Source organism: Trachemys scripta, chromosome 8, assembly GCF_013100865.1.
Source record: "Trachemys scripta elegans isolate TJP31775 chromosome 8, CAS_Tse_1.0, whole genome shotgun sequence".
NCBI classification, from domain to species: domain Eukaryota; kingdom Metazoa; phylum Chordata; order Testudines; family Emydidae; genus Trachemys; species Trachemys scripta.
The window spans coordinates 36,669,231-36,697,055 of record NC_048305.1 but is presented as its reverse complement, the minus strand read 5'-3'; the positions used below and the strand labels follow the sequence as shown (position 1 = coordinate 36,697,055).

Below are 27,825 nucleotides of genomic sequence, written 5' to 3'. Positions count from 1 at the left end.
AGTGGACATGCACCAGCCTTTGTAACCTGAGCAGATTTCTCAAGCACTTTAGACAAATTCACTGGTAAGGATAAAACATTAAAATAAGTTTAACTACAGAAAGATTGATTTATAAGTGATTATACTGGTAGGCATAAAGGTCAGACAGAGTTACCTTAAGAAAGGGGGAAGGGAAAGGATGATGTCATTGTCTCTCTCAAAAGATCTTTGTTGTGATGTGGGTTAGTCTGTCCCCACGGTGTACATACCTTCTCAGAGAAGTGTCTGGGATAATGGAATGGCGTTGGTGAGCCATTAATGCTGTCTGGCTATTGGTGGCCACTCCCTTGTTGTAACTGAAAGGTTGGTTGTGGGTGTGCCCAACCTCACAACATATTTCAGTAACACATCTAGCAATACTTCACATACAATGAGAGCACATACACTCCAGCAGCACATTAATGTTCAACAGATCAAGACTGTTAAAATCAGGGCTGTCAAAGTCCCGGCCTGAGAACCTCCCCACTGCAGCCTGCGGAGGAGAGACGCATGCAGACACACGGCCAGTCCCCACAGCTCCCATTGGCTGGAGGAGAGGGACAGAGATACCATCACTAGTTGCTGGTCAGAGTCAGCCATGGAGGCAGCATCACTTTTTTCTATAATGAATATAACAAGTCTAAATACCGAACACAATAATCTGATGCACACCTTACTGCAATCCTGAATGTTTCAACTGCTCAGTCACTGAGGCCAAACATCAACAAACTGACAGAACTGAAGCGTTGCCAGGTGTCTGGCAAACACTAAAAACTCTGACAGGCGAAGAATTGTATAAAGTTGTTTGACAATTTTATTATTTCTAAGAAATTTGAAATAAAAAATACAATATAAACATTTTCTTTTCTGAACACCATCTTCAGTAACATTATTGGCCTGGGGGGAGGATTTGAGGACTTGCACTGGCCCTAAGGTAAATTGAGTTTGAGACCCCTGATATGATACCTCACATGGCATACTTTGTACAAAACATAATTACAGTGGTGAATATGGGGGTTCCAGCATCGTACTTGGAGGTACAGAGTGTTACAGGTGCCCAGAAGGTGGAGTGAGGCTTGGTCATTTGCATGGCCCTACTCCCCCAGGGGTCTCCTATAGCTCTTTGGTATCTGGGGTCTTGGGTTGGCCCCAGCCCAGCAGTTCTATTGACAGCTCTGCTCTGGAATCCACACTTCTCCAGGGGTTTGAGCCTTGTGGATGCCACCCAGACTCTTACCCTTGCACACACAGCGAATTCCCCCTGCCAGCCCAGGGCTGGGCCCCAGCTGCACACAGGGGATTGCCCTCTAAGGTGGAGGCAGCACAAGGAAGGCTGGGCCTGTGGCAAAGGCAGGGGCATGAGCCCTACATGCCAGTACTTTAGCCCTAGCTCTGCCCCCCTGTTGCCCTCCACAAGTGATCACACATCAGGAGTCAAGCCCTAAAAATCACAATAGTACCTTAAAAATCATGAGCTATTAAAAATCATATTGGATTCTTATTTCCCTTTTCTTTATTGACTCTTTGGGGGTCTAATTTTCATGCTCTTTCCTCATCTTAAGGGCTAAAAGAAAGCTGAGAGTCTCATATAATCACTTGACTCCAGGAGCTGGGGCTCACAAAAACAACAAATACAACCAGACTCAATGAAATCATAAGAAGTCACATCAGTGGGTTCCCCCAGGACATTGGGCAAATCACTGAATGTTGAAATTTGGAAGACAAATTTTTGTGCCTTGATATCTCAGTGCTTCAGTTCTATTCCTTCCAGGTTCCAATCCTTCCCAGACTGGCTCTCATCTACCGCCTCCTTCACTTCAGATTCCAGAACTCTCAGGGATGAGTTCCTGGGCATACTCTGGCCTTGTAACCCTGTAAAAAGCCTTGGCTGTCCAGGCTTCTTAGCATTAACATTTCTTAACACATCAGTACTCTAGTTATGGCAGATGAGACTCTAGCGCTATCCCAGAAGATGGACAAGCTTCACTCTCCCCCTCCTTAGCTTAATGAGCTTTTGAAAGGCTGGGATGTTCTTTTGTAGTAGATTTAGAAACAGAACCCAGGTTTGTCATAAGAAAGAAGCAAGTCTTAGCTATATTGCTACACAGGCCCTCTGAAGGCATGTGCCCAATGTATGTGTGTGGTTGAGCAGTATGTCTGTAAAACAGACCTGATCCCACATACCCATTTTTACAAGGCCCTGGGAGCCACACAAATTAATTTAGTCTCATTAAATGAGGTAAGTGGAGCTAGAATGGTTGGCTCTGCCTTTCAAGCAGTGTTCTGCTACCCTACAGGGCTGTGTTCTGGCCCTGATTCCCAGGTGATGCTAGGCAAGTCACCAAAAGCTGAAGCTTTGGAGACAGATGCTAGTTTTTGCCATGTGTGCTCTGTGCTTCAGTTCCCCTCCTAGTGCTCCTAGACCAGCACTTCTTCACTCACTCAGTTTCGGACATCCCGGCCTGTCTGGGGCTTCAAGTCCATGGACACATCTGGCCATTTGTATGGGAGGGTGGGGACCTGGCAAGGGGTGCAACTTTTCCCCCCCAGAGGAGAGTGAAGACTGATGATTAAATAAGGGGCACCAAGGGCCTTTGCCAAAGACCAAACTCTCAGTGACTGGAGCCCAAACCCTCTTCAGCCCTAGGAAAGGGAGTGGGGTAGAGCAAGCACCCACAATCCAGCTATAGCCCAGGACCCAAACTCCCCCCAGCCCCTCCTCTGCCTCCTGGTGGGAAGATTTAGGGTGGTTTGCACTGACTCAGGACTGGCCTGAGATTAAGGAAAGCACTGGAGAGGGATGGGAGCAGATAAATCAAGTGAGCACCAGAGAACTCAGGTGCAGCCTGATCTCTTCCAGGTACAAACTATGGGGTGGAGGCCCTGTGCCCACAGAGCCTCTCTCCTTCAGTGGAAGATTCAGCAATTTTCAAGGGTGCAAAAGTCTGCTAAGTCCACAGCTGGAGGAAACGGAGAGCCGGTGAACCTAACAGCACTAACAACCCCCCTGGCTGGGATCTAGGGCATGGCACTAGGAGCACCAAAATTTAGTCTTCATTTGGATCTACACCTTGCTAGTGACAACCAACAGCACAGCAGCCCAGTATGCAGTGACCCCACTGAAAATAGTAGCAGAAGGCTGAGAACAACCCCATGGAAAGGGAAAGAGTTAGAAAACATGAACTACCCCCACCAAAAATGGGGTCTATCCCATTTTTGGTGGGGGTAGTTCATGTTTTCTAACTCTTTCCCAGGGAGTCCCTGAACTTTTAAGACCCTTCTCTTCCCTGGCAAGAAGCTCAGCTGCTTTTCATGACCCAGTAAGGGCAGCATTTCCCTTCCATTGAACACAGAGGGCACTGGGATTTTCTCTGTCCTAATGATGGGCACCATGAAAAATGTTCAACTGACTGTTCAGAATGTAACTGTAGGCCACGGGTCAGCAACCTTTCAGAAGTGGTGTGCCAAGAATTCATTTATTCACTCTAATTTAAGGTTTCACATGCCAGTAATACATTAACATTTTAGAAGATCTCTTTCTATAAGTCTATAATATATAACTAAACTATTGTATGTAAAATAAATAAGGTTTTAAAAATGTTTAAGAAGCTTCATTTAAAATTAAATTAAAATGCAGAACTCCCCAGACCAGTGGCCAGGACCTGGGCAGTGAGTGCCACTGAAAATCAGCTCCAGTGCTGCCTTTGGCACACGTGCCACAGGTTGCCTACCCCTGCTGTAAGTGGCCCAGCCAGGCTAAGATTAAATACCACCACCGCTGCATTGACCCTTTGGCCACCGTAGTGAAAGCAGCATTTGCCTTGAGAGCCAGCCCCCAGCAGGGGATGAGCCCCTCCAGCCATACTCTGCCTCCTTCTGTTTGAAAGGGGTGATGTACAGTGATTGTCCACAGGAGAGAGAAAAGGGAAGCAGAAACCTTTCAAACATCCCACAGGCAGCCCCCCCCCACACACACACACACATTCTATTCATTCCAGCTGCAACCCAACAGGCCAAGGCCAAAGTGACACACACAGAGTTAGCGCAATTTTATTGCATCGACAAGGATTACAAATCACATGACACAGCAGCAGAGACTCTGGAAGAAGGGGCACAGTCTAGATGCACAGCCACCTGCAGTCCAGGAGCCCCAGGCTCCTCTAGACAGAGGAGAGCTCTCCCCCAAAGTGCATATGTACCGCCCCATGCCTCAAGCCCTGTTCTTTCGTGAGAGCAGAGAGCAAAGCAGCTTTGTGCCAGAGCCTGCGCCAGGAATCAGAGCTGCAGAATTTGAATAGAAACGAAGTGTCCAGAAATCAAAGCCCCAAGGGCTCCAAGGATGAGAGACAGGAACTTGGCTGGGATGTCAGTACTTCGGTCTCTTCACCTCCACCCTGAAACCAGAGAAACATGAAACCAGCTGTCAGACATCAATCAGCATGTCAGTGCAGCCCTGGGACTCTAATCTGAGGCTTCCCCTCAACCTGTTTCCTTATGGAGAATGAACACTACCCATGTATTCCCATAAGGTGCACCAGTCTCGGAGAGCTCCCCCTACCGCCCAAGCACCTACTTCCAGAAGAATGGCCATACTGGGTCGTCAGACCAAAGGTCCATCCATCCCAGTATCCTGTCTACTGACAGTGGTCAATGCCAGGTGCCCCAGAGGGAGTGAACCTAACGAGTAATGATCAAGTGATCTCTCTCCTGCCATCCATCTCCACCTTCTGACAAACAGAGGCTAGGGACACCATTCCTTACCCACCCTAGCTAATAGCCATTAATGGACTTAACCTCCATGAATTTATCTAGTTCTCTTTTAAACCCTGTTATAGTCCTAGCCTTCACAACCTCCTCAGGAAAGGAGTTCCACAGACTGACCGTGCACTGTGTGAAGAACTACTTCCTTTTATTTGTTTTAAATCTGCTGCCCACTAATTTAATTTGGTGGCCCCTAGTTCTTATATTATGGGAACAAGTAAATAACTTTTTCTTATTCACTTTCTCCACACCACTCATGATTTTGTATACCTCTATCATATCCCGCCTTAGTCTCCTCTTTTCCAAGGTGAAAAGTCCTAGCCTCTTTAATCTCTCCTCATATGGCACCCGTTCCAAACCCCGAATCATTTCAGTTGCCCTTTTCTAAAACTTTTTCTAATGCCAGAATATCTTTTTTGAGATGAGGAGACCACACCTGTACCCAGTATTCAAGATGTGGGCATACCATGGATTTATATAACGGCAATAAGATATTCTCCGTCTTATTCTCTATCCCTTTTTTAATGATTCTTAACATCCTGTTTGCTTTTTTGATTACCACTGCACACTGCGTGGGGACATCTTCAGAGAACTATCCACGATGACTCCAAGATCTCTTTCCTGATTAGTTGTAGCTAAATTAGCTCCCATCATATTGTATGTATAGTTGGAGTTATTTTTTCCAATGTGCATTACTTTACATTTATCCACATTAAATTTCATTTGCCATTTTGTTGCCCAATCACTTAGTTTTGTGAGATCATTTTGAAGTTCTTCACAGTCTGCTTTGGTCTTAACTATCTTGAGCAGTTTAGTATCATCTGCAAACTTTGCCACCTCACTGTTTACCCCTTTCTCCAGATCATTTATGAATTAGTTGAATAGGATTGGTCCTAGCACTAACCCTTGGGGAACACCACTAGTTACCCCTCTCCATTCTGAAAATTTACCATTTATTCCTACCCTTTGTTCCCTGTGTTTTAACCAGTTCTCAATCCATGAAAAGATCTTCCCTCTTATCCCATGACAACTTAATTTACGTAAGAGCCTTTGGTGAGGGATCTTGTCAAAGGCTTTCTGGAAATCTAAGTACACTATGTCCACTGGATCCCCCTTGTCCACATGTTTGTTGACCCCCTTCAAAGAACTCTTAATAGATTAGTAAGACATGATTTCCCTTTACAGAAACCATGTTGACTTTTGCCCAACAAGTTATGTTCTTCTATGCGTCTGACAATTTTATTCTTTTGTTTCAACTAATTTGCGTGGTACTGACGTTAGACTTACTGGTCTGTAATTGCCGGGATCATCTTTACAGCCCTTTTTAAATATTGACGTTACATTAGCTATCTTTCAGTCACTGGATACAGAAGTTGATTTAAAGGACAGGTTACAAACCATAGTTAATAGTTCCGCAATTTCACATTTGAGTTCTTTCAGAACTCTTGGGTAAATGCAGGGCCGGTGCAACCACTAGGTGGACTAGGCGGCCGCCTAAGGCACCAAGTGGTTGGGGGCGCCAAAAAGTTGTGCCCCAAACATTTTTTTTAAACAGCGGAGCACAAGGCTGCCGCTGCTCTCAGCCTCCCGGCACCAGAAGGGCTGCCTGCGGCACGGCCAGTCCCTCCCCCCGGGGGAGCAGCCGGCGGCTAAGCAGGGAAGGGGAGGGTCTAGAGCTAGCAGCTGCGCCTTCTTCCCCACACTGTGGGCCGAACTGGGCTCCCCGCACCCCCCCGGGGCTCTCAGTGGCAGCGGCAGCAGGCTCGGGCACGGGGGGGCTGGCTGCCTGTGCCGCCAATGAGAGCTCTGTGAGTGGGGGAGGTCCCGCGGCGTGGGGAAGAAGGCGCAGCTGCGCTCTGTTCTTTGGGCGGAGAAACTGGGTGTCTACTCCGCCTGCAAGGTACCTAGCCTGGCTGCAGGGAGCCGCATGGGCCCGTGGAGTGCTGGGGGGTGGGCAGGTCCAGTCCCTGGCCTGGGGAATGGTGTATGTGGGAGCAACCTGGGCACCCCTCTCCCAGCCAGCGCCACCCCCTCCAACACCCACCGACCAGCTACCTTCTCCCCTGTGCACCCCCCGCCCCAACAACCCACCCTGTCCTGCCACTTTTGCCTCTGGGCAACCTCCACTCAGCAACACCCGCCCCCGTCCCCCCGCTAGCCAGCCATGGTCACCTTCACCCCTGCATCAACCTCGGGACCCCCCGCCTCCCCACCTCCCATCTGCTACTCCTCCCCTGTGCAAACCCCTCCGTGCCACCTTCACCCCCTGCAACCACCCTGGGCACAGACACACTCCCGCCTGCCAGCCCCTTGCAACAACCCCCTCCTGCCCACTTCTCCCTTGTGCCACTCCTTCCCTGCCACTGCACCCCCTGCAATGAGTCCCTTTTGCCTCTGTGCAATCTCTTCCCTGCCACTGCACCCCCACCACCTCTTGGCCACCTCCACCCCCTGCAACAATTCCATGCACCCCCCTCTCTGCCACCTTCACCCCCTGGAAGAGCCCCCATATGACCCCCCCTCTTTGCAGCCCCCCCTCCCCCATGCCCCCTGCACTTTCTGAACATTTGGGCCCCTGTGGGGAACTTGGCCGTAGGAAGGTGGGGGCTGGACATCGGGGTGGGGGGTGCAAGGTGGAAGTTTTGCTTAGGGCGCAAAATATCCTTGCACCGGCTCTGGGTAAATGCCATCTGGTCCTGGTGACTTGTTACTGTTAAATTTATCAATTAATTCCAAAACCTCCCCTAGTGACACTTCAATCTGTGACAATTCCTCAGATTTGTCACCTACAAAGGACAGCTCGGGTTTGGCAATCTCCCCAACATCCTCAGCCGTGAAGACTGAAGCAAAGAATTCATTTAGTTTTTCCGCAATGACTTTATCGTCTTTAAGTGCTCCTTTTGTATCTCGATCGTCCAGGGGCCCCACTGGTTGTTTAGCAGGCTTCCTGCTTCTGATTACTTAAAAAACATTTTGTTATTACCTTTTGAGTTTTTGATTAGCTGTTCTTCAAACTCCTTTTTGGCATTTCTTATTAAATTTTTATACTTAATTTGGCAGTGTTTATGCTCCTTTCTATTTACCTCACTAGGATCCGACTTCCACTGTTTAAAAGATGCCTTTTTATCTCTCACTGCTTTTACATGGTTGTTAAGCCACGGTGGCTCTTTTTTTAGCTCTTTTACTGTGTTTTTTAATTTGGCAGGCATCCTGCCTTCCAAAGCAAGGCAGCACTACTGAAGAGACAGTGTGTGTCTTGCTTGGTTCTCAAAGGCAAATACAAGCTGGAGGACCGGAGCTTGCAATGCAGGGAATAGCAGTGTACTGAAGGGTGCTCTGGCTTTCATAAGCCCACATCAGAACTGTGAGCCCAAGCTGTCCTTCAGTTTAACCCTGGGGCAAACTTGAGCCCAAACACAGTTTCTCTTTGGAGCTCCCCAAGGCTATATGAAGAGTGGAGGGACTTAGCAGTACAGCCCCTAAGAGAGCCCTTCACGCCAGGCTGGGTCAGGCATTAGAGATACGATGATGCCATAGAAGGATCTGGGGAGATAACCTCTCCTCCATTTCTGATCCTGCTAGCTCAGAGCCTCTCAGATTCCTAGGCCAGCTCAGCATGCTTGTGCTCAGGGCATTTAAGAAGAACATACCTCTGGGGGTGGAGGAGACAGCCCAGCCCAGGAGAGTAACAATTGAAAGATGGGGTCTTGACCCACGTCCCAGAGGACGTGTCCATGATGGCAGCTTTCTCCTGTGGGCTGTGGGGGGTAAGCCGTCTGGGAAAGTCCTCGTGGAGGGGGAGTGAGCTGCAAGGGAGAATTGGGCTGGGAAGGGTTGGAGAGTTTAATGCTATCAATTGGAATGGGTTTCTTCAGTACACAGAGCCTAGCACTGGGGAGAGGCCTGTGGGACACCGTAATAAAATAGCTGGCTCCCTGGTTGTTAGTCTCTCAGAGATGAAGACTGTGGGGATCGCAGAGCCTCAGCCCCTCCTCCATCCAGTCCTGCTGTCCCCTGTGCTGGGGACAAAGGCTGGCAAGGCCCCAGTGCGGGCGCTGCAGCACTCTCCAGCAGCGAAGTCACATTAATGAAGAGGAGATTCCACTCACCCGTCAGCCTCCAACTTCTTCCTTTTCTCAATGATCTGCAGAGAAAGCACAAAGACCCATGTTGCAACATGAGAGCAACACAAGCTGCCCAGAGACCTATGGCAGGGGGCTCTCCCTACCCACAGTAAAAGGTGAAGGCTCCATAGGGGAGGGAGCTGGTTTGCAGTTTCTTTGGCCTGGTAAGGGTGGAGCAAGAGCTAGGGCTTCCGAGCTACAAGATCCGCTCAGGGACAATTCTGTTCAACCAAACCAATTTGTACTGGTGGGAAGAGGGAGTGGGTGAGGCTAGAGGAATGAAGTCAGGTCCCCACTCCTGGACAACACCGGAGACAGCTCAACCAACCCCAGAACCCAAGGGATCCTTCCTCTGGGTGCTAACTGTTCAAGTCCTAGACAAACAGCACCCCCAGCAGAGAAACAGCTCTGTCCTGCCCCACACTCTCACCGCACTGATCTTCTTCCACTGCCGGTCCAGCTCGGCCTTGTCATTGGTCTCCTTGAAACGGCGTGTTTTACGGCCCTCTGACATCTTGATTCCATACTGGAAAGCCGCTCTGGGGTGAAGAGGTGAACAGAGGGGGGCTCAGGTGTGGAGGACAACTCAGCAGGTGGCTGCAGACCAGCCAGGCTGCCTGTATTACTGGGCCAGATTAGGGTTTCATCTCCACTGGGCCAGGTAGGAATCTCCTGAGGGGTACTGCCAAGGGACCATCCTCCCCAAGGGACCTAGGCAGCAGCTGTGCCCCATCACCCACTCTGCTCTCTCCACCCTGGTGGGGTCCCTTCCTCCTCACCCAACTTCTGGGGGAGCACCAGACTTACTTGGGCAGAGCCTCTTTGTTGTTCATGTACTCGCTGTACTCCTCCTGCGTGTCAAAGTCCCAACGGCCCAGAGGCCCCTTCTTGTTACCCTGCAGCAGGAGAAAGGGGCTTAGGTGCTCATCAAAGGAAGCTGGCTGATCCTCCCCATGCAGATCGCAGGCCCAGGGCAGACGAACAGGCTTGGGGATCTTATTCCAAACCAAGCCAGGCTCAAGCAGAGAGCAGTCTGATCTCCCCCCCCTTGGCGGGGACATATAGTTCTGGGAGCTCCTGGATACCATCTCTGAGAAGGTCATAGCTCCACATGGGAGATGCTTCCATGAGCGTGCCCAGAACTAGAGAGAGCTGGTACGAGATGCCAGTCACTGCATCCATGGGGTTTTCCTCTCCCCAGCTCTCAGAGGCAGCAGAAAGGCAAGTCTTTAGATGGATTCTCTAATTTATCTTTGCTTGCTGGCTAGTCCCTGCTCACCCACCTACTTTGAAACAGGAAGTCCTGAAGGCAGACAGGATGCAAGGACCTGGCTCCAGTCTTGGCCAGTGAGCAAAGCTAAGAGGAGTGAAAAGCCAGGGAACCAAGCAGCCACAATCCAACTAGAATCCCTCCCCCAGTCATTCATTGAGCACCAGATGGCAGGTAATTTTCACCCTCCTCTCCCCCATAGGAAACAGGCCAGAAAGATCCAGCTGCAGGGCAAAGAGAACAAGCACTTTCATCTATCTGAGAAACACAGTTATTTTGTGGAGCCAGAAGTCCGTGTCCAGACCCACCCTGCACAGATTCTGTCCCAAGGCTCCTTTGAGCCTCTCTTTTACACCAGCCTCATGAGCTGGCTTTAAAAGCGTGCTGGGAATACCTGATCCATTTTGCTGTAGTCCACCTCTTCATCACTGTCTACAGCCATGTCGTCCATGCTGAAAGGGGAGGGGGAGAGTCAGCTGGGGCACTGGCTGAGACCCTGCAGCACACACAGTTCAACCAAAGGTACTCAAGTACTCTCTGTTCTGGCAATGCAGAACTCTATGTTCATCTGACTTTAGCTGGGCAGCTCCCTGGGCCAGATGACAGCATCTGCTCCCTCCAGCAAGCTGAGCGCTCACAGCCAGCCTGCAGGGCGCTCTCCAAGCAGGGCCAGGCAAGTGCCTCTCTGGGCTCCTCAGCTCTGACCAAACCCCCCAGCTGCCTGGGAAGCAGCTGCACAGTGACCCCCTGCCCCCAGTGAGCGGAGAGCCCTTACGTGGCGGGGTAGCACTCAGCGTAGCTGTTCGACATCCCAAAGAAATCGCCCAACTGCTTCTTATCTTCAGGCTTCTTTAATGTGTCACGTGTTAAAGAAAATCCAGCAAGGAGACAGTGTCTGACAGAAGCAGGGAAAGGGCATAGGAACTGGCTGCACAGGTGGAGCTAGCGTGGGGACTATGCAGGGCAAGGCACAGACCGGGTGGGCAATGGAGGAGGTTGAGATGGTCAGCGGAGCCCCTTCTCTGGTGGGATGCACCAGGCGATGGCTCAGGATTTGGACCCAACATACCACAAGGGACACAGTATTCAGGTGGCTTTTCCCACCCAGCTCTCCTCTCCCAACAGCAAAGTGTGTGTGTGAGAGAGACCCCCTGCGGAAGGAGGGACATGCCGGGGGGAGAGGAGCCCTCCTGCAGCACAGATGCCCAGACACACCAGCAGGCTGCCAGCAAGAGAAGTTGATGTCTGAGCATAAAGGATATGATTCTGCTCCCTCCCAGCCAGCTGCTCCAGCGAACTTCTCATTGATGGATTTAATCAGCTCCTTGGCTGAGCCTGGCCCTGGGGGCAAGAGAAAAGCTGTTAGACTCCACTCTAACCAGGACACCAAGCTGGGGTACAGCTCCCCGTCTGCAACATACACAGGGCTGGCAGGAGACCTCTCATATGAGAGCAAGACATAACCCCCACATAGCCACCATGATCAAAGCCGCTTCTCAACAGCATCTGGGAGAGGCACTGCCCCCTTCTGGTAGCTAATGGAATAAAGTGCATGACCCAAAGATCATCCACCAGGGACAGGGCCTGGGGACTAATGGGGATGAGGAGACCCACAAAGGAGGAAAGAAACCTGACCCAGAGTAAACAGCCTGTAGGGTAAAGGTCAGTCCAGGAAGGGCCTATCGAGTCCCTGGCCTTCCTGTTGAGACCTGCCAACTAGTGCCAGCGGGATGGGGCCCCTGTTCAACCAGGGGCTAAACTGAGACCCACCTGGCCAGCCATGACCCAGTGGGAATGAATTTCAGACACTGGCAGCCCCAAATGAATGCACACCAGTGCCCTAGGGTGAATGGCGCTTTATCCCATTTCCAATCCCCCGGAGCCAGATGGGCCCCACTATTTTACAGCAACATTAGAGGCTTCAGGAGCTAAAGCAGAACCCTATTGGCCTGGACTGGCAGTGCCAGGAGCTCTGCTTGCCATGCAGCCAGTAGGATTAGGAGGTCTCTGCTGCAGGCTGGATTCAGTCCCATCTGCCTCATGCCACACAAACACAGCAACTCACCTTTGTCAATATCCAGGGGCTGAAAAGGGAAGAAAAGAAGAGAATGTTACTATGGTGGGCCAGAAAACAACTGAAAATGACAGTGCTCCTGAACCCCGGGTCTGAGCGCCCAATCCTGCCTCCAAGCAGCACAAGGAATGCTGGTTTGAGCCTTCAGTGTGTGAGAGTAAAAAGCTCCTTCCGGTCCGGTTTTCCAAGGCAATTGCAGGAGGATAGAGGTGCCCAGCCTTCCCACCAATCAGCTGATCAGCAAGACTCTGCCCACCTCAGAGATCACTCTGGAGACATCGGAGGATGGTCACACACCGAAGGGCAAAAAGCTACAGGTGCAGCAGTAGTAACATCCCTCTCCAATTAGCACTCCGATCCCACTGTGAGCTTGTAGGGCAGTAGATGACCCAGCCACATTCCTGCCCCGAAGAGCAGGCAACCTCCTCCTAGGTGCTGGGGCAATTCAAAACTGCAGGGTCTGATTCTGAACTCAGATCCACCGGGGCTGACCAGAGTGCAGTCAGTATGGATTTCCCACAGTGCATCACAGGTCAGAATACAACCCACACACTACTATAACTCTGAAAGAGCCTTACTACTGACCTGGAGCTAGCATCCCCCACCCCTCCCTCAGGAAGTCTCCATCACAGAACAGATTCTGGACAAGATGCTGGATCTGTTCGCGCGCGGCATGGGGAGATGGAGAGCAGGATACCCAGGGCTCCCTCTTCTCCTGGGAGGGTGTATTCTCATTGCAGCATGAGGAGCCAGCAGAAGATGCAGGTGTTGCTATGATTCTCCTATGCCATATCCCCATTTTGGAACAGAGAGGCGCAGTATAAAATCCCCTGTGCTTCGTGATAACCCCAGCCCATTTGAGGGGACCTTCTTTAACTCACCTCGTCATCAGCTTTGGGTTTCTCAAAATAGCTGTGTCTCTTCTTCTCCTCTTCCCGTTCCCGCTCTCTCTCTCGCTCCCGTTCCCGCTCTCTCTCTCTCTCTCGCTCCCTCTCCCGGTCTCGCTCTCTCTCCCGGTCTCGCTCCCTCTCCCGGTACCTCTCTCGCTCCTTCTCCCGTGGCACCTTCGCCGCGGATGGCACATAGTCACCAATATCTTCAAAGATACTGCAGGTGAAATGGACATTACAATTACCACTGGTGTTGCGGAAAAGGCCAACAGATCAGCCCCTCAGAGCTGGAGGCTAATCAGTAACAAGCAGCATGAATCCAGAGAAGACTACAGCATTGGAGAAGTCCCAGGCAGCTGCATCCCTATGCTCATCTAGCACACATTTTTCTCCACTGAAAACAAGAGCTTTCTGCTCTGCAGTTCCTGCTATCTGCACTGGCCTCCCTTTGTGCCCCAGGGAGGTGCAGACGCTCCGGCCATTTCAAGTTTCAACCAAAAACATCTCCTCTTCCTTGTCTGGGCCTCTTCATCTCTCTCCCTAAAGGAAATTGGGGGGGGGGGGGGAGAGAGGGGAGGGAATCTCCATTCTAAAGCCCAGTGTAAAGAAGTAATGGGCCAAACAGAGCCCCTAGGCTCCCCCTAATTCCCCAAACGAACCCAACAGCTACCTCCAGAAGCACCAGGCAACTTCCTGATTCCCAAATCCCCTAGTGTGAGCAATCAAGAGAAAGCCCAGAGGTCAGTCCCTCATCCCAGAGGAGGTTACTTACTTCATATCAGCCTCAGGGGGTTTCTTCTCATCCAGCTTTCCTGCAGGCAGAAGGCAGCAGTCAGTTAAGTCAGCACACTTTTGTCCTGCTTTCTCTGTGTCCCGTGCCCTGCCCAACCAACTGAAATGCACACAAGAGGGGCCTGTGCAATCACCACAGAGCTTCTGAGCAGGGCTCCAAGATGCTCCCAGAGCTTCCCATACTAGCCTCCAGCAGGCCCCTGGCTATATATACTGTCCTTTGCAGGCAGAGCTGCCTCCAGACAGCTTTCCCTCCCCCTCCTGCATGGCTGGGGATGGGAAATAACCAGTTTCTCTTCAGCCTGAAAGGAGATGAAACCAAGAAAGGCACAGTGCAACCCCCATTTAGAGCCTGCACTTTTAGATTAGCCAAGATCTACCAGGATCCATCACTTCATTCCTAAAAACCCTGTCCCCCCAAATCCATCCCATCATGGGCCACAGGAGCCCCACCTCCTGATTCCATCCCATAAGGCGATGGAAATCCAGCCCTGCTCAGATACACACAGCTCCCTTCACTCCTTTGTAATTTCACTAAGATCAAGCCCCAGTTTGTGGCTGACCAAAGCCCAGCCAATAACTTTTCTAGCTACGACATTGCATCCCACCAGAGAAGGGGCTCTGCTGACCATCTCAGCCCCCTCCATTACCCACCCGGTCTGTGCCCTGCATATTCCCCACACTGGCTCTATCTGTGCAGCCAGTTCCTATGGCCCCTTCCTGCTTCTGTCAGACACTGTCTCCTTGATGTTTCCTCCCCTCAGGGCTACCTTTGTCCTTCTTCTTGAGCTTCTTGTTACGGGTCCCCTGCCTCAGGTAGGAGAGGATCTGAGTCAGCTTGCTGATGACAATGTCGTTTGTGGTCAGTGTGGTCTGTGCCTAGAAGAGAAAGCGCCGAGAGAAGGAATGATTCTCCAGAAAAAGAACCCCTGAGAATTGCAGCCCCTCCGTGAGGCAGGACTCTGAGCAGCTATGCTTCTGCTGAGCTAGAACCAGTGCTATCCGACAGTGCAGTAAGAAGACCAGGACGGCCTAGGCAGTTACCTCCATGGTGGGGCAGTCAGCTTTGCTCCGGATCAGGGTGGTTGGGATATCTGTGTCTGCATACTCGTCATCCAGATCGACTACGTAGGCCATCCGCCCCGGCAGGTACAGCTCATTCCGCTCATATGCCTTTGTCTTGAACAGTATGCGGTAGATGTTCCGACCTGGGGAAGAGAGGGAAGCGTAAAACAAAGTGGCTCAGGAGAAGAGGAAACCAAAATACCCAAACATCTATTGACTGCCAGAGCTAAACTATCCCTGCGCTCAGAGGCTCCAGAATCTGACTCACAGCCTCTCTCCTGAGAGCCCCAACCGATCTGCCAGCTCCTCACCAATCCACGGAGTCCTCCACAACTCCCCAACCAATTTGCTAGGTTTCCTCTCCACCAAACCCAGGGCATGATCCTCAGCCATGCACAAAGCCCCTTCCTATTCTATGCACAACCAGCGTAACACACCCAAGTGGCCACATGGACACATTCATACCCAAACGAGTCTTGAATTCTATTTTATTTTCAGGATCTTCATCTTTTCTGAAAAGAAAACAAAGTATTAGAAGAATGGCCATTTCCATTCCTGCTCCAGCCCCTGCGGAGCTGGCTGCACTGTGCTCAAAGGAGGGCTCAGCCTTCTCGCACTCACTTGGTTTCCTTCTGGGGTTTCTCCATCAGCTCCTCCTCTTCCTTCTCTTTGCTGGCAATCTCAGCACGCACCTGATCAGAACGACAAGATAGACGGAAAGGGAAAACGCTGTCAAAATGCTACCCCTGCTACAGCTGCTCACTGTAACCAGAAGAGAGGCATCCAGCCCTTTTCCCTGGGCTCCAACACCTTCAGTGGAACCGCCAGTGCTCTGTCTCAGCCTCGCGCAGGACAACTCCAACCAAGAAACTGGCTCAACGGGTGCAGAGTAGAACTTGACCATGCTATTTCCCTGTGTGCTCCACTAGCTAGACTGGAGCAAGGGATCGCAAGAGAGAATTCCTGGGTTCTAGTCCTGGTTCAGCCACTGCATCATTATGTAGACTTGAGTAATTTGTGACTTGGTTTCTCCATGTAAACTGGGGATAATATTTGTTTACTGCACTGAGGGGTGGAGGCAGGGCCATCCCTAGGGAGGGGTGGGGTCCAGGACATTAGAAACTCAGCGCCTATCTCCCGGGGGGGTGCTCACCCCCGGCTCCGACCAGGCCCTGCCCCCACTCCACCCCTTCCCCCAAGGCTCCACCCCCACCCCGCCTCTTCCTGTTCTCACCCCTTCCTGCCCAACTTCTTCCTCGCCCAGTTCTGCCTCCTCCCCCAAGCACGCTGTCCCCTCACTCCTCTCCCGCAGCACCTCCTGATGCCGCGAAACAGTTGATCCGCGGCAGGTGGTAGGCCCTGGGAGGGCGAGGGAGGTGCTGATTGGCAGAGCCCACCAGCAGGCAAGAGATGCTGGGGTTCTGATAGGGGGGCTCCTCCTCTCTCCCCCCCCACGCCCTCCTGCCCCTCACCCCCATTCGCCTCCTCATCCCACTTGCCTGCCTCCCCTCCCGTGGGGCCCCCCAAAGCAAGGGGCACAGGGCGTTTGCCCCAATTCGCCGTACCCAAGGGATGGCTCTGGGTGGAAGTCAATGGCTTAGCTCACAGAAAAGTACACTGCTACTCAGAAGGAAAACCCTATTGATGTATTATCTGCACTCACCTTCTGCAGCAGTGCAAAATCCAGACCCTTCACCAAGTGAGTGTGCTCCATGTCACCACCCAAGAACTTGGATTCCTGGATCAGCTGTCGCCTCTTCTCAGCCGCTGACTTATCCCTGTGCAATGAGAAGGGAGCATGTTACACAAGCTCTGCTGTGGGCTGGAGCTCCCTGACAATGCCTGGACACAGGCTAACTTACGCTTCTGCAGTGGGTCCCACTGCCCTGTAGTTGGCAGTCGTGCTAATAAGCTCCGTTTCCTCGTAGTCTTTGTTGACTCCGTCTCTTCTCTCCTTGGCTCGATCCCTGTATTTCTCAGCCAGCTCCCTCTCTCGTTCAATCTCCTGCTGCCGCAGCTTTGCATAATAGCTGGGGGCAGAGAAAGGGAGAAACGTTTGAGCTACTGGATTAAAATACTGACCAGGCAACACCACCAGTCTGTTCCCATTCCCACAGCACTGCCCTGCGTAGGCCACTGCCTCCACTCCACCTCCGCTTCAATTCTCAGCCATGCTTTTAGCTGCTCTGCCTCAGCTGGCACAGCTCCCTTCTCCATGGTCCCCTAAAGTCTCAACTCTCCAGACTCCAGCATGTAGAAAATACTGCTGCCTTCCTTCAGCCATTAGCCCCATCCTCAGACACCTCCAGGGGCTCCCCATACATTTGAAGATGTTTGATTTAAAAAACCCTTAATGGACTTGCTGCAGACTCTCTTAGACCTTGTCTCTCTCTACTGCCCTTCTCACTCCTTCTGCTCATCTGGCACTAGCCTCATCTGTCCCTTTCCAGAATCTCTTCACTGTAGGTGCAATAGTTTTCTCCTCAGCAGCAACACTTGTCCAGGACAGTCTTCCTGTAATTCTCACCTCCAACAGTCCTATGTCCTCACATCTCAGTGGAAGACAAAACAACTTTTCTTCCTTACTTACCACTCTTCATATTTTTACCTCTACAGCATTTGGGGGCACAGTTTGTATGGAAAATGGTAAACAAAATAACATTATAATATCAAGATATTGCTGAGGAACAGAGTAGCTTTAACAGTGAAGAACCCACTCTGCACAGTCAAATGGTGTAAATGCACCATAATGAGTTCAATACTTGAAAGAAAATGCTGAATGGGGCGAATACCCCCATATTGTCCTAACTCACACCCACAGAGGGCAGCCATGTCAGGTGCTCTCCCCTAACATCCTCCTAGGGGCAAGCTAAGCAATCTGTGGCACCATCCTACTGCTCCCCTGGTGCAATCACTTTGTTGGTTGTGAAAAGTGACAACCTCCCTATCAGAGTGCTTCTAACATCATTTGGTTCCTTTGCCATTAGTCCAGAGCCCACTGATATTCCAGGTCACTTAGGGTCCCTTTCTGCATTCTAAACAAAGGGCAGCAGCTGGCTGACAGGTGAAGATGGCTTCTGCTACAGCACATTCCCCATTTACCTCTTCTTCTTCCTCCTGCGAGCAGCTGGATCTTCGTCTTCATTGTACTCCCGGGGCATCCTGGAGAGAACGGAAAAACCACAGTCATCACAAACAGCAGACACCCACAAAACAGGAACTGGAGGGACTAGAGGCGACAGTCACACAGGGACCTGGGCTTGAGAGGTCTAACACTTAGATGTCCAAAGCTAGGTATATGTGCAGCAGGGTAGTTAGATTTCTGCCCGACAGGACACCTAACTCAGTTGTACCAACAGGCAGGGAGAAAGTGAAAGGGCTCAACATGAGAACCAAAGACAAACGTTGGGGTTCCCATGCATGTTTTAACAAGTCTATTGCATCCATGCTCTCATTCATGATGTTCTTGATTTTACTAGTTCCCCCCAATGCATATACAACATACAGAGCAAGTTTGTCAGTCAGTACTGGAGTGCAGGGAAGAGAGAGTAAGATGTATAATAACTGATTGAGACAGATGAGTTCACATTCGGTCAAAGAGCAGTGAAAGATTAATGAAATCTACTTACTCATGATGGCGAGATTTGGAGGGGGGCGCGGATGTTGGCGCAGCCCGCGGGGTCATAAGAAGCTTTCGGAAGTCTTCATTGGTCAGCTTGGACCTAGGAGGCGGAAGAATCATGTTTCGTTGTAACAATAATAATGAGACCATCACACACTCCTGCTGAGAGCAGTTTTGTCTTTATTTTTCCCTGCATGTGCTTGGCCACATTGTGACATTGCAGCCTGCACTGGATTGCCCCTATTCACCTGAATTTCACAATGTTCAAACTGGAAATAAGATGCACATTTTTAAACAGTGAGGATAACTTACCCAGTGATATGGTATGTTCTCCATCACTTGGAGTTTTAAATCAAGATTAGATGTCTTTCTAAAAGATATGCCCTAGTTCAGCTACAAGTGATTGGGCTTGGGCAAACTGGAGAAATCTATTATCTGCACTATGCAGCACATCACACTAGATGAGCATAATGGTCCCTTTCTGGCCTTGAGATCTATTAACTGGTGCCAAGAGATTGACTGCAGCACAGAAACAGTATCCAAATCCTTCCTCCCCACAGTACACCATATTGTGTCCACTACCTTTCCATTTGAAGGAAACAGAGAGCAAAAGCTTTTATACTCACTGATTGAAGGAGTGGGAATCATCCACCTCATGGCCATCTGGGGCCAGAGGGTTGGAGAACGGTTCACCTTGGAGAAGGAAAGAGAGAGCTGGTTAGAGCCTATCAATCTGTACACTGTGCTGCCAAGCCCAAACCTATACCAGCCCCTGCATCTTAGACGACAGACGACTCAAAATCAGATTTCAGTGAGCAGCGAACAGAAAATTAGATTTCACACACGCACCCCTCCCAATAAAATAAGCTTATGCCACATACCTGTGTGACAGCTGCTCCCTTCACAGAGCACATCAATACACAACTGACATTTTTAGCCTAGTCATCTGATGAAGTGGGTTACAGCCCAGGAAAGCTTATGCCCAAATAAATATGTTAATCTCTAGGGTGCCATAAGGACTCCTTGTTGTTTTTGCTGATACAGACTAACAGCTACCCCTCTGAAACCTTAGCCTAGTCAGTTACTGAACAGTGCTCCGTTATGACCCTTTGATCCTTATAACGTGGCATCAGTTTAAGAGGAGTCGGAATACTAATGCTCTGGAATCACTCTCAGTCACTTTGAGGTGGGAAGGCACTTTTTATACAGGAATGTTATTTGTCGTTAGCGGTCTCACAGATGGTTACATTAGAGAATTCAGAACTACAAAAGGAGCATCCCTCATTGATAAATAGCATCATCTCTCACAAGGCAATGGAGAGAAGTTATGTTAAACAACAAAGTCCCAAAGGCCCACTGAAGGAGTAAAATTCTTGGGTTATGGGGAAAATACCCAGGATATTGACTTTTACCCAGCACCTAAAAAAACACCAAAGGAAAGCCAGCCCTATTTTGGAGTGAAGAGTCTGTGATCCTCCAGCTAGCCTCAACAGGAAATAAACGCAGGAGAAGCATTTGCCATTGTCTATCCTCTCCTTAACTGTGAGAGTATGTCTATAATAAAGCCGCTACAGCAGCACTGTACGACGCTGCAGCTGTGCCGCTGTAGGGTAGACGCTTCCTACATGGATGGAAGGGGTATCTCCATTGACATTGTGGCTACACTAGGGGTTAGATCCACCTAATGGTTGTGCTCAGGATGCAAAATTTTTCACAGCCCTAAGCACTGTAGATAGGTCGATCCCATTTTTAAGAATAATGTTTAATCCTGGGGAATACCTCATCGCTGGGCCCTGCGAGCACTACGGGAAGTGGGGAAGAGCTGTTTTAGTGCCTGCCCAATGCAAACACCCTGTAGCATCCGGACATTGACCCCTCAACACACACACGCTCGCCCCAGGTGGGCGCTCACAGGCGGCTCCACCGCCGGCCCGGCAGCACCACGAGTAGCTAGTTTTGAACAACCTCTGAGTGACTTCCCTGCCGGGGCAAGAGCTCCGGGGCCGCGCTGGGGCAGGGAGGGGACCCTGCACTCCACAGACCGGCGGGGGCAGCCCCAAGAGGGGAGGGCGGAGCCTGACAGTACCCCTCCCCCGGCTCTCGGGCCCAACACTCACTGTCTCGCTCCGGCATCTTCCCCGCACAACCGACGCCACCACAGAACCAACCGAGACCCTCTACTTCCCACAATGCCCTGCGCGCGATCTATCCACAATGCCCCGCGCAGGGAGCAGAGCGGAACGGAACTGAAGCCCCGCCCCTCAGTCTGCCCGGACAGCCGCCTACGGATTGACTGATGAGGTTCGAAGCGTGTTTTGATTGGCTGAGTCCCGTATTATGCTTCGGGCCTCCCCTTCCTGCCGGCTATGGGATTGGCTAGGAAGGGGGTAGTACACTGGGAAGATGGCGGCGGCAGCGGCTGTGCGGAGTATCGGGAGCGGTCTGGGCCGGAGCCTCAAGGAGCTTCGGATCCACCTGTGTCAGCGCTCGCCGGGCAGCCAGGGCACCAGGTGCGGGCACCTCGGGGGGGTGGGGGCCGAGATCCTTGGACGGGCAGCAGCGCCTCCCTCCCGATGGGACACTGGGGATCTCCTAGTTACCGTCACCATCGTCCTCGCGTCGGTATAGTGTGAAAAACGGCTCTTTGTCTTAATTTGCTGAGTATGCTTAGTAACGTCTGCTGAAGCCATTGCCCTTCACCCTGCCCTTACTTGGCCTCAGATTCTGCGGAGTGCTTTTTACAGGGGCAAATTGGAGGACGGGTGAGCAGAGGGTGAAAATTGACTGGTCGGGAGGTTCAAGCAGTTAGACGCAGGGGTAAGATAAGGGCTGAAGGGCAAAATGCGGGGGGAGCAGGGCAGAGGGGGTAACAGTTACTGGACTGAGACAATAGTGTTTACAAAAATGGGGAGGGGGGCAGAGAGCCTTTTTCATTTCCCCTCCCACAGGACAGTACATCTCAGCATAGGCTTCCCAGGGCTAGGTTCTTAAAGGCACAGGCATCCCAATGTCCAGCCACAGCAGCTCCTAACCTATTGAGGTGCTGCAGGAGATTTGATTTAGCGAAATATTTTACATATATCCCCCAGAAACAAGAATCCCTTATCAGTGTATCTGATTTCATAAAATCTCATAGCAATTCACAAATTTGTCTTATCTGCTGCTGGGATTCCCTGAATTACTCTTAGTGCTTCATCATTTACCTTTGTTATTGTGTAGATGCAGGTCATTGAGCTATTTAATTTATATTTTAATAATACTCATTGAAAATATGTATAAGTAAGTAATTGCTAGTAGTTTTAGCAACGACATCTGTGTTTCAGTCTCCCTGGACGCTCAATAACAGACTTAAAAGTGGCTATTCCCCAACAACAACAAAAAAAACCCTTCAAAAATAGACTTAAATGAGAAACTGTAGAGTTGGAATTAATTTGCAAACTTGCCACCATCAAATTAGGCCTCAATAAAGACTGGGGTGGCTGGGTTACTACAAAAAGTAATTTTCCCTCTGTTGATACTCGCACCTTCTTGTCAACTGTTGGGAATAGGCCACATCCACCCTGATTGAATTGGCCTCGTTAGTACAGACCCCCTACTTGGTAAGGCAACTCCCATCTTTTCATGTGCTGTATATTTATATCTGCCTACTGTATTTTTCAATCCATGCATCTGATGAAGTCGGTTATAGCCCATGAAAGCTTATGCTCAAATAAATTTGTTAGTCTCTAAGGAGCCACAAGGACTCCTCTGTCTGTATCAGCAAAAACAACAACACGGCTACTCCTCTGAACCTGTGTTTCTAGTATTGCACTTGCTATGTTTTGCTAGCACAGTAAATGAAGCTGCAAAACAAATGATGTTTAAATGACCTCCTTTAATCAAGGGGTAATTAATACATATGTACACCAGGCAGGGTCGTTTGGAAGCCGAAGACTTTATCCTTCCATCCAACATCACTGTCAAGTTTTAGCAAATTGGGACAAGTCAGAAAGTAAGGACAACCTTACTTATCAGTAACTGCTACTGGTTAGAATTTGCTATCCCTGTTCCAGTAGCAGATTGTCAGACAGCAATTTAATATCAGTAACTGCTACTGGTAGCAAATTAAGACTGATAGCAGTTTTTCACACTACACTGGCAGGGAGCAGGACCCCAGTGTGCCTGGTGCTGCACTGCCCCCTCAAAGAGATGGGTCCCTGCCCCACGGATCTTATAGTCATAAACCAGGAGACACCAGGCGGATCGAGACAGACAGGGGAGCACATGGCAGCAGGGAGACAATGGGCAGCCACACGTCCAGTGAGATGTCTGGAGCCACCCTGAAAACCGGGACCTGATCGTCCCTGATCAGCTGCAGTTGGGTTCTGCCTACATGACCATATTTCCCAAAGGGAAAACGGGACGCTGCATGGGGCTAGCCCGAGGGCTTCTGCCTTCTTGCATGGGGTTGGCCCAAGCCCTGCCCCTCTTCCCCGCATGAGGCTGGCCTGAAATGCTTGCTCGAGCCCTGTCTGCCTCTCACCTGAGCCCTGCCTCTCCCACTCTGCGGGCCTGGCATCCCTGCTCACCCTCCTCGGCTCTCCGCTTTGACAAAATTTGCATTTGTCCCTTCTGCTCTTTCCAACTTGATCAGCTGGCAAGAGCAAATGGGACAAATGTCCACTTTTGCCAGAAAAGTTGGGACGGCCGGAACAGGGCTTAAAAAAGGGACTGTCCCATCCAAAACTGGACGTATGGTCACCCCACACCGATACCCTGACAGGGAAGGTAATTGAGATGGTGAGGGCGGCAAAGACTGATTGGGCAGTATTTGTAATCTACAGGTTTCCTCTTGACCTTCAGTCTGCCTCAGTCTCGGCATTGCACAGAAACTCCCCATGGTGGTAAATCACTTCTCCCTGCCAATAATCAAAGACAGGACCCTAAATATGACTATATCAGACCAAGTGAGTGTTCTGGCCACTCCACAATCTCTCTTCTGGAGTGGTTAGTACTGGAGATTGCAGAGTGAGACGCAGGTACCCCAAAGCAGGCAGTTATGGAACAACCTCCGAGGGCATTGCTGGTGAGTTGCAGTATAGTCACTGTGGGGATGACACAAGTTGAGATTTTACATTTGACTTGTAATAGTACAGTTGTTCAGCTTTCCCAAAGGCTGGCTGAGTGAGCCAGAGTGGATGTCCTATCTCAAATAAACTAATAGTGATTACTTGCTACTGCAAAGCATCACTTGATTGGATTTTACTGGAGAGATGGTTCTGGGCTGTGTGCAATTTGGACAGCACCCCTATGAATTGTGGGGGTGATGCATGCATAGATCAGGGGCCGGGGGTTGAGCTCTCACTCCCTAGACTTATTGACTCCTGTGTGTATTGTAAGGCCTATTTTTCTAGGCTTGTCCTTGGGGTAGGGATTATATCTAGGGAGCTGTTTATTGACTCTCACTAGCTCAGCTAAGTGAGAGTAACTAGATTTTTTTTTTCTGTTATTAATGTGCCTAAAGCCTATAAACCTCCAAGACTCCTAATAACTGCAATAATAATGGCATGCTCACTTAGGACAGGGAGGGTGATGTTATGGAGATGGGTCTTGGTGTGAATGTAGGTGAGAGGCCTGTCTAGGTACCCTGGGTGGACACAGTGTCCTGTAGGTGCTCTGATAGTAATATGGGTCAGTGGTTAAAAGATGCTCCTGGACCGCATGGACTGATGTGTTGGTAAATGTTTAAATCTCAGCGAAAGGCTGTGTTGTTTTGAGTCTCCCCTTTCACAGCTTCCACGCTGCAAGAGGGAGGTAGGTACAAATTGCTTCTCTGAGCAATTTCCACACCTTCCTGCTTGAGTCCCACTGTATATGCCAGAGAGAATTCTCCAGGCACTGTTATGATAGGGGACTGTTCACTCAGGCTGAGCTCAAAGGGCAATACTGTTTGTGGCTTGATTCAAGCATAAAGTAGAATGGGGATCCTGTGTAAGAACACTACTAGTATTACTGTTGTTTTTTGACATGTCCTGTTTCTCTGTAACGCTTGTCCTACGCTTCACGTAGCCCTGGTGAGATCCACAGGACTGCTGAGCTGTGCAAGAGGGAGCAGAGCTGGGGTGAAATTGGTGTATAGACAAGATGTTCATTACTGTACCCTTCCGTAGACTGTGGTCCTCTCTACTGCCTGCTTCCAGAGGTTGTGGATACTTTGGAAGGGCCAGGTGCATATAACACTTCTGAGACCCCAGTAGAGAACTACTTATTTCTCTTTAGTTTGACGTAATTGTACTTTAATTAGCTCTGTTTTTGACAGAGACTTCATTGAACAGCACTATGTGACTCTGAAGAAGGCAAACCCGGATTTCCCCATCCTGATTCGGGAGTGCTCTGATGTGCAGCCTAAGCTCTGGGCTCGATACGGTGAGTGGGGAGGAGCCCTAGTCAATGTCATTAGCTCCGAGTTTGACAAGAACACTAGGGTCTGTATCAAACTAGAAATTCAGCAATAAACTGCTCACAATCCAGGAAAGAGAAGTGCAAATTACACATCAAGGAGGAGTTTCCATATGTGGAGAGATGAGGCTAGGGCCTGCTTGGTTTGGGAAAGGGCAAAAAAAAAAAAGGCACTGTACAAAATAAAGGCTAAAAACTGCCTAATGTCTGAGTCTGAACTCGTTAGGAAATTCAGAAATCGGGGTACTTGCAGTGGTGCTCTGCCCTACCAGTTCAGCTGCTTAAACAGTGATTCTGAATGGTGTGTGTGTGTCTATGCATCTGCACAGTGGGGCTAAGTGAACTTTGTGGTGTGATTCTTTAAAGGGATAGTCAATTTGAAAATTAGAAGTCCGCTTAAAACTTTGTACCTACTGTTACCCCATCTAAAATTCCTGTAACAAAGCTGGATATTTTTTGCTAGGTTTCTATTTTTTCCCCCAGTTTTACTTGTTTGTATAATCTGTTTCATTGTTTCTCTAGTCTATAGTAATTATCCCTAGCTAGACAGACCCTTATAAACACCAAGCAAACAGGAAAAACTTTCCACTTCTTAAAGGAATGTTCTAAAAAGCATTCAGGACATACTGTCTAAACAGGGCTCTATCAGAAAGTAAGTTTTAAAAAAATGAGTAAATAAAAAATTGTGTGACCCTCTTAACACTAGAATGCTTTGTCTGATGCAGAAGTCTCTGTGAAGCCTTAAATGTAATGGTAGCCTGTGAAATGAACAGATTTTTCCTTTTAAAAAAAAAAAGTGTTTAAATGAGTAAAATGTGCTGCACACTCACAATAGACAGACTTCTCCCCGTGTAGCTAAACTGGAAGAGTGGTCTATCGCTTTAAATGCACAGAGTTGTTACGCAGACACAAACATGCTTGACTGCAGGCTGAATGCTTGCAACAGAAAATTCTTGCCTTGGGCTCACGCTATGGGCAGGAACCTGAACTCCAAAACCCAGCAAAGCGGGGAGAGTCTCCAAGCCCAGTCTCCAGCCTGAGTAAGAACTTCCTTGCTGCTATTTTTAGCCCTGTGGTGCAAACTTGAATCAGATGAGCCAGGCTTTGAGACTAGCTGCCACAGGGTTTTGGATTTTGCTGTGTAGCTGTCCCCTTTGTAGCTATATTTGTAAAAAGCTAGTGAGGCTCACAACTACTTTCAAGCTAAAACTGACCCACTGAGGATTAGCCATGAACTCTGGTTGGAATTTTAAAAAAAATAATTAGTGGTGGAATCAGAAGCAGACTTATTCTCTTACTAAACCATGAGAATGGGGGGATTCTGAAGACTACCACAGGAAATGTTGCTTTTCTGATTTGCAACATTTAGTTAGTGTGCAGAACTCTGTTATGATGGAGGCTCCTTGAGAACCGAGAAGAAGAGCTGCAGTGCCAAATGGCAGTCAGTGCAGTTACCAATCTTTTCAAACAGCTTTTCCCCAAGCCTTAGTCAGGACTCTGAGATGAACAGGCTGCAGCTAAAAATGAAAACACAAGTCTGCTCTGCCTTCAATACAAGTGTCCCTCACACCTTGGGATAGTAGGCTGTCTCTTCCTTGCTTCTGGGGGCTAGTCAGTGAGACAATGTGTATAGCCATTTGTGGGGGTGGGGCTGACTTACAAGGAAAGTGGGCTAAACATGCAGAGTTCAGATGAGCAAAAACTAGAAGAGAGGGGGAAAAAATCTGCAAATGTTTGAGTATGAACACCAAGGAGGAAGAGGAGGGTTATAACTAAGAAACAGAAAGGGGAACACTTAAGCCGAGTCTGGGGAAGGCTCTTTACAGAGAGGTTATGGGATAATCTAAAGGAAAGAGAGGAAGCCCCGTGCTATAGAACACTCGAGTTGGGTATCTGACCGGTCTAAAAATAACTGGTCAAATATTTTAGAGCCCTGATTTGTTAAACAGTAACAAAAGAGTAAGACTATGGTCTGCAATAGGCTTTGCCTTAGCCACTTATGCCTAACTACAAAAAACAATGTACTTAACTGAGTTATTTTAACTCAGATAAATGCAAAACACAATGAAATTAAGTTTAAAAAATGAAGGAATGGCTCCATCATGCAGTCACAAAAGTCAGCCTTCACCTACATCAGGTATTCCTGTTAGAATATTTGACCATGGTCAAATAATAAGGGGTCAGTTGATCAGCTTGTCAAAACCTACACTTATGAGATTGGCCAAGGCACTAGGGAATAAATTCAGCACTGCCTCTCCTGGGGGAAGGGAACAAGGTGTCCTCTTCATCTAATTTTCTCTCTCTCCCCCCCACCCAGAGTTCGGCAGAGAGAGTTGCGTGCCACTGAATAATCTCAATGTGGATCAAGTGGCCAAGGCCCTGGAGAACATTGTTCACAGCAAAACATGAAGACAAAGAGAACTGAACCTGCATGTGCTGGAGGCCTTGCCTGAATGGGTTTAATGGAGAAGCTGTAATTGTAACTTATTAATCGCATATAAAAGCATGTCTGACAAAGTGCTTTGAGAGTCTGTTCTAAAAGAGATGCTAAGCTGGGAGGTAGCTCCTCATCCTCCCACATAGGGTGGGGGGCACTGAAGAGGGAGCAAATCCACTGAGGTACATTCACCTCTTGTCCAGGATTTAGCCACTTCCCTTCTACTCAGTTGAGACCTATCTCTGTTCCCTATCTGAGCAGTCATGTGAGCAGCTTGCTATGCTGGAGGGAGGGTACCTTTATGGAGAAGGGTGAGCTAACCTCTGGCAGTCTA

The 27,825-nt window shown here is 49.5% G+C and overlaps 2 protein-coding genes across 2 annotated transcripts; one reads left to right on the top strand and one right to left on the bottom strand.

Annotated features, from left to right (window-relative positions):
• Positions 1–4,043: 4,043 nt before the first annotated feature.
• IK (IK cytokine) lies at positions 4,044–20,870 on the bottom strand. The gene is made up of 20 exons (XM_034778237.1): positions 20,734–20,870; positions 19,243–19,309; positions 18,624–18,716; positions 18,097–18,156; positions 16,857–17,024; positions 16,658–16,772; positions 15,616–15,686; positions 15,460–15,506; positions 14,974–15,137; positions 14,700–14,808; positions 13,910–13,949; positions 13,129–13,354; positions 12,239–12,257; positions 11,436–11,514; positions 10,949–11,029; positions 10,568–10,625; positions 9,711–9,799; positions 9,334–9,442; positions 8,889–8,923; positions 4,044–4,412 (listed from the first exon to the last, which is right to left on the bottom strand). Exons 1-20 carry the CDS (start codon positions 20,747–20,749, stop codon positions 4,385–4,387), a joined length of 1,674 nt encoding a protein of 557 aa, XP_034634128.1. The 5' UTR covers positions 20,750–20,870; the 3' UTR covers positions 4,044–4,384.
• Positions 20,871–20,968: 98 nt separating this feature from the next.
• NDUFA2 (NADH:ubiquinone oxidoreductase subunit A2) lies at positions 20,969–27,574 on the top strand. The gene is made up of 3 exons (XM_034778243.1): positions 20,969–21,126; positions 24,915–25,021; positions 27,372–27,574. The coding sequence occupies exons 1-3, from the start codon at positions 21,020–21,022 to the stop codon at positions 27,461–27,463; spliced, it is 306 nt and encodes a 101-aa protein (XP_034634134.1). The 5' UTR covers positions 20,969–21,019; the 3' UTR covers positions 27,464–27,574.
• Positions 27,575–27,825: the final 251 nt, after the last annotated feature.

Excerpts from the sequence above, each read along its gene's own strand:
- NDUFA2 (XM_034778243.1), top strand. The coding sequence starts at position 21,020 with ATGGCGGCGGCAGCGGCTGTGCGGAGTATCGGGAGCGGTCTGGGCCGG. Across the intron at positions 21,127-24,914 it reads CCGGGCAGCCAGGGCACCAG|AGACTTCATTGAACAGCACT; the intron begins GTGCGGGCACCT and ends TGTTTTTGACAG. Across the intron at positions 25,022-27,371 it reads TAAGCTCTGGGCTCGATACG|AGTTCGGCAGAGAGAGTTGC; the intron begins GTGAGTGGGGAG and ends CCCCCCACCCAG.
- IK (XM_034778237.1), bottom strand. Across the intron at positions 16,773-16,856 it reads GTGGGACCCACTGCAGAAGC|GGATAAGTCAGCGGCTGAGA; the intron begins GTAAGTTAGCCT and ends CTCATTGCACAG. Across the intron at positions 8,924-9,333 it reads AGTGGAAGAAGATCAGTGCG|ATCATTGAGAAAAGGAAGAA; the intron begins GTGAGAGTGTGG and ends CTTTCTCTGCAG.